The 4815-nt window shown below is 41.1% G+C and overlaps 1 protein-coding gene across 1 annotated transcript in view; it reads left to right on the top strand.

Moving 5' to 3' along the window:
- LOC102380711 (caspase-14) overlaps positions 1-4499 on the top strand; it is a 13242-nt gene extending 8743 nt beyond the window's left edge. The window contains exons 6-8 of the mRNA XM_025194358.1: positions 463-582; positions 1971-2080; positions 4053-4499. Of these exons, the coding sequence (XP_025050143.1) occupies positions 463-582; positions 1971-2080; positions 4053-4175 (353 nt within the window). The 3' untranslated portion in view covers positions 4176-4499. The remainder of the gene's footprint in view (positions 1-462; positions 583-1970; positions 2081-4052) is intronic.
- The last annotated feature ends 316 nt before the right edge of the window (positions 4500-4815 follow it).

Here is a 4815-nt window from a genome sequence, read left to right as displayed (position 1 = left end):
CCCCGCTCTCCCCCCCCCCCCCGCCCCGCCCTTTCTCTCTCCTTCTCTCCCCTCCACCAACTTGCCTGCTGGGCAGTTCTTTACATGCAGCTGGGCTATGTTCCTGGCCATGTGCAGGCTGTGGCTGCTCATCCGTGCCTGTGGCTGTGCATTTGCCACCCCCTGCTGCAGATGTCTGGAGCCCGTGCTGGGCTGCCCTGCAGTCCTCTGCGCTGCCACTGCTGTTCGCTGGGCAGCCCAGGGGCAGTGGAGTGGAGCCCATATGCAGGCTCCAAAACTGTGTGCGACTAACATGTTAAAAAATTAACATAAGAACTGATTAATGTGTTAATTGCACACATTAACTGCAATTCATTGACAGCCCTAATTATTGATATATTATTTGTTTGTGAAACATTTTGCACCATAGTAGACTGTCACATTACAATATGCTTAAACATATTGCTTTATCATAAAAAACAGGAAACGTAGATGAAGGAGTTGAAGAAAAGGACAATGTTTTCCAGGAATCTGACGACATGATGGATGCCATGAGGCTACCAACAACTAGTGATTACTATATTGTATATTCCACTCAGAAAGGTAAGAGAGTTTAGCCCAAATCTGGCTCTGCATGTCCTGCATCAAGATTTTACATCACATCTACAATACTGTATCTGTACCCCTAAATTGTGAATGACAGTGGCTGGGAAATAGCCCCCCGAAAAGACAGAGAGATCTCTATGAGTCCTTCTCATCCAGCCCCTGTTGCAAGTTATATAAACGCTAAGGAATTTTGTCAGTAAAAGTTGGAATTGGCTTACAGCAGCCAGTAGTACTGAGTGCTGCCATAGCACATGCAGTTATGTTGCTTAAAGGCAGCATGTCCATAGTTAGACATCCAGTGGTTTCTATGCCACCATCTGTCCCAGTGTGCTGTGGGAAATTCAGCAGTGCATTGTGGGATGCACTGAGATCCCAGGGAATTGTAGGTGCTTCGAGCCAATCTTATAATATCTTTTTATCCATTCCATCATATAATTTTCCCACAGTTGTTTACCTTCCCCTAGTTTGTACTGTTTTCTCTCCCAAGGCTGAATCCAACTGCTAAAGGGGTTACAGTTATTTTAAACTCCATCCTGAAATCAGTCTATGCCATTCTTTTGTATTTGTCACAGAATTACTCTATTTACAGCTGTGCTATGTATCTTGAAACCAATGTCTATTTACTGACCACTTTTATAAGGACTTTCTCAGCTGTGCTTTGATCCTGGAAAGTTTTGTTAACACAAATTGACTTCCGTCAGCGTAGAAGTTTATTATTATCCATGTATAATTATTGTGCTTCTTTTCTCTATATCTATCCTATATGAAGAGTTATACTGGTATAGGTAAGGTATGAAATTCAACTAACATAACGATATAATACTCGGTGTGAACTCTTAGTGTGGTATAAATGTGCTTTTAAGTTTTGCTTGTGATATTTAGCAGTGCATGTTAACTAAACCAAAAAAGCCAGAAGTTTATGCGGATGTGTGCTTCATACCAATAGAGCTACATTGGGGAACTAGAGATATAGGTGCTTCTGAAAATCCCATTATGTTCCTATTTTAAGTTATGCAATTGCTTAACTGTGCATATGTAAATAGAACACACACTTAGCAGGAAAATGCTACTTTATGCCATTACTTTCTTGTGGAAAATAAAATACACAAATGCAGATCACCAGTCCAACTTGATTGGATGGATAGAGCTGTATTCTGCCAGTTCCTTGCCTCTTTCCTGCATACCCTCTGTGATGTCAAGTTCACTGCAAGAGTTACTGAGCCACAATTCAGATGACATTTACATGGCTGTGGGGAAGCTTTCTCCGTTACCTTTTAAGAAACCAGGCAATAGTTTAAAAAAATTCATAAGCTGCATTTGACAGTTAATATTCATTTAAGAAATAGAATCAAGTTGAAAACTCATTCTCTTTTGCCTGTCTATAGGTTATATTTCTTTGCGTAACAAAATAATTGGATCAAGGATGATTGAAGCAATGAATAAAGTGTTCTCACAGCATGGCATGAAGTGGCACCTAGGGGATTTATTTACAAAGGTAAGTATGTAACAAAACTGTATAAAGAATATATCCACAGGGTAGCTTGCAAAGGAAAACTAATGAGGTGTCTGCTCTTTTTTGCACCGTTTTCATGGGTCCAAATGAGCTGAACAGTGGATATTTGGGCATTTTTCTTCAGCAGCTTATAATCATTTGATAGAAAACACAAGTCATTTAAAGATTCAATACCATGTGCTTTCAATTACACTTTGTAAAAGCTTCCAATATGCCCTTATGCCTGCAACACAAATAGGGAAGACTAAACTTGACATTCCTGATATTTCCAAATCCAAGAAAAAATACACAAAAAATGATATGCCTGCCTTCTGTATGGCAACCATCAATCCTCCTGGATCATGGTGTATGCATGAGGGTCACCCAGACCTTCAATACCTGTGCCTGAGCAGGAATTTTTGGAGGAGTGGAGGCTGCCCAGACCTTCCATCCTCCCTTCCCACCACTGAGACAGAATCCAAAGACCAGACATTTAGTGCCTCCATGGCTGTAGTTGTATAAGTATCTGGGAATCAAACTCATGTCTCTTGTGTGGTAGACAAGGATGCTGCCACTGAACTACAGGGTACTCCTATTTTCTATGTACAAATAAGCAATAACAGACTGAATTAAACACTGGTATTTTAAATTTCCTTTCCTGGTCATCCTTAATTGTTGAATATATTGAGCTTGATGCTTCAAGCTATGCTAGCCTACATCAGCTGAAGATCTCATTCATTAGGGACATTTAAAGTAATAACATTGCTATAACTCTATAGTATTGCTGATCTGCAGCAAGTGAAATTAACTTTTCATGAACTATAAAATAATGTAAATCTACTTAAAACAAGTTGACTCAATCCAAACAGTGACTCAGAGCAGAATTCATGAGTGAGCTGGGTTTATTTGACTATAGGAGCCATGGGTAGCTACAGAATGGTAGGTCTGGTCAAGGCTCACTTGTGCTCAGTTTCATTACCTGTGGCTATTTCATTCTTCCTTTTGAAAAGAATGTACCATGAAGACGACACTAGAAGATGCAGGTTTTATTTCAGTGTCTATTTAATACTGCTCTGAAAATTAAGGGGTTAGAGTTGTCTCAGGGGAGGCAGAGCAAGCAGTCTCATCAAGCCAGAAGGAAAGACACCATCAATCCTGTTCACGAGTTGTTTCTTATTGGTTTCATTGACTTTTGCCCAGTTTTCTAGCAGGAAGGTACCACACTATCTCTGCCTACACTTCTTACACAGCTTCCCTCCCCAGATGGAAATACAAGTATATAACAGGACTTGATGTTTGTATGCCTCGACAGGAGTTTTTGGTCTTGTTGTGTTGACTGAATTCTATGCTTAGTTTATACAGGCTCGGTTCAGACAGACACATACAGGGTGTGTCTTCACATGATATTAGTGTGACATAATACATTCCGACACAGTTTGCACCAGAGTTTATTGCTCCTGGGTGGAGTGTTGCAATGTGCACACAGGACTACAGCATGTTGAGCTGGGTTGGAGTAGCCCCAGCTTGCAGGAGGCTTGGGGGAGGGGTCACCCTACTGGCCTGGAGCTGCTCCAGTACAGCTCAGCATGCTGTAGAGGGGCTGGCTGGGGCACAAGGGTGCTTTAGTGTGGGGGGCTAGCTGGCAGGTAGCCCCCGACACTAAAGCACCTTCATGCCTTAGCCAGTGTCAGTGTCTACATGTGCATTGTGGTGCGCTTAATAGTGCCGCCACAGGACAGTATTTATGTGGACAAGTACTATCCTAGGGCTGTTTATTAGTTTACTGTGGCCTCACATGGCCGTACATATAGACACTGAGACTTTACTGCAAAGCTAATTAGTCAGATCCTCAGTAAAAATCTTGTGTAGATGTGCCCGCATACCACATACCAGATTCTGCCTGTGGATATACCATGTATTGTGTGTAGATTTTGAATTAAGTGAACTTCACTGCTTACCTGTTTTTATTCTTCAGGTAAATAATCTGCTGGTGCAGAGAGATTTCAGCATAGACAGACACATTGTGAAAGTGACAATAGTCATGGAATCCACTTTAACCAAGGCTGTGTACCTTACACCTAGACTGGCTAATATGTAAAAATTCATTGCCTATTGAATAATTTCCGTCTCACCAATTATTGCAAAACTCTTAAAGATGTTCCTTTTAACCAGCTAGTTTTATTGACTTTTAGCAGCTTTCTGATGTGATTGTTCTAATAAAAGTCACAGTTTTAAACACTTTTATAAGAATTTTGGAAAATATACTTTGGGGTATTGACTCTACTTCATTTATACTGTTTATAAATAAAAATAAACCCTACAAGAAGTTGCTTGTTTTCTGAAACTCTTTTGTTTTTTCCAGGTCTCTAGAGAACATTTTTTTTTCTCTGTAGTACTATTTACATCTCCAAAGTACCTAACTCTAATCAGCGGGTGCTTGTAGACATGAGCCATGCCTCCTAATTAGCACATTTCAGCAGCCTTGACATCTTGAGTGTTCAATGTCCCCACACTTCAAAATGGTGGCGCGGATGTTTTAACTAAAGCTTATCAAATGAGCTTTATTTAAAGTGCTCCCACCACCATATTGAAACGCAGGGACGCTGATGCACAAGACACTGTGGGTGCTTTAATTAGAGTGGCTCTTGGAGGGCTCTGGGGGCCAGGCTTAGGAAGGCAGGGCCAAAGGGGGTCTTCTCATCAATCCTCCCTGTCAGCGGTCATGGTCAGCATCACAA

The sequence above is a fragment of the Alligator sinensis genome, unplaced genomic scaffold (assembly GCF_000455745.1).
Source record: "Alligator sinensis unplaced genomic scaffold, ASM45574v1 scaffold1118_2, whole genome shotgun sequence".
In the NCBI taxonomy this organism is placed as follows: Eukaryota; Metazoa; Chordata; order Crocodylia; family Alligatoridae; genus Alligator; species Alligator sinensis.
The sequence above is the reverse complement of the archived record's forward strand: the minus strand, read 5'-3'. Positions and strand labels throughout refer to the sequence as shown.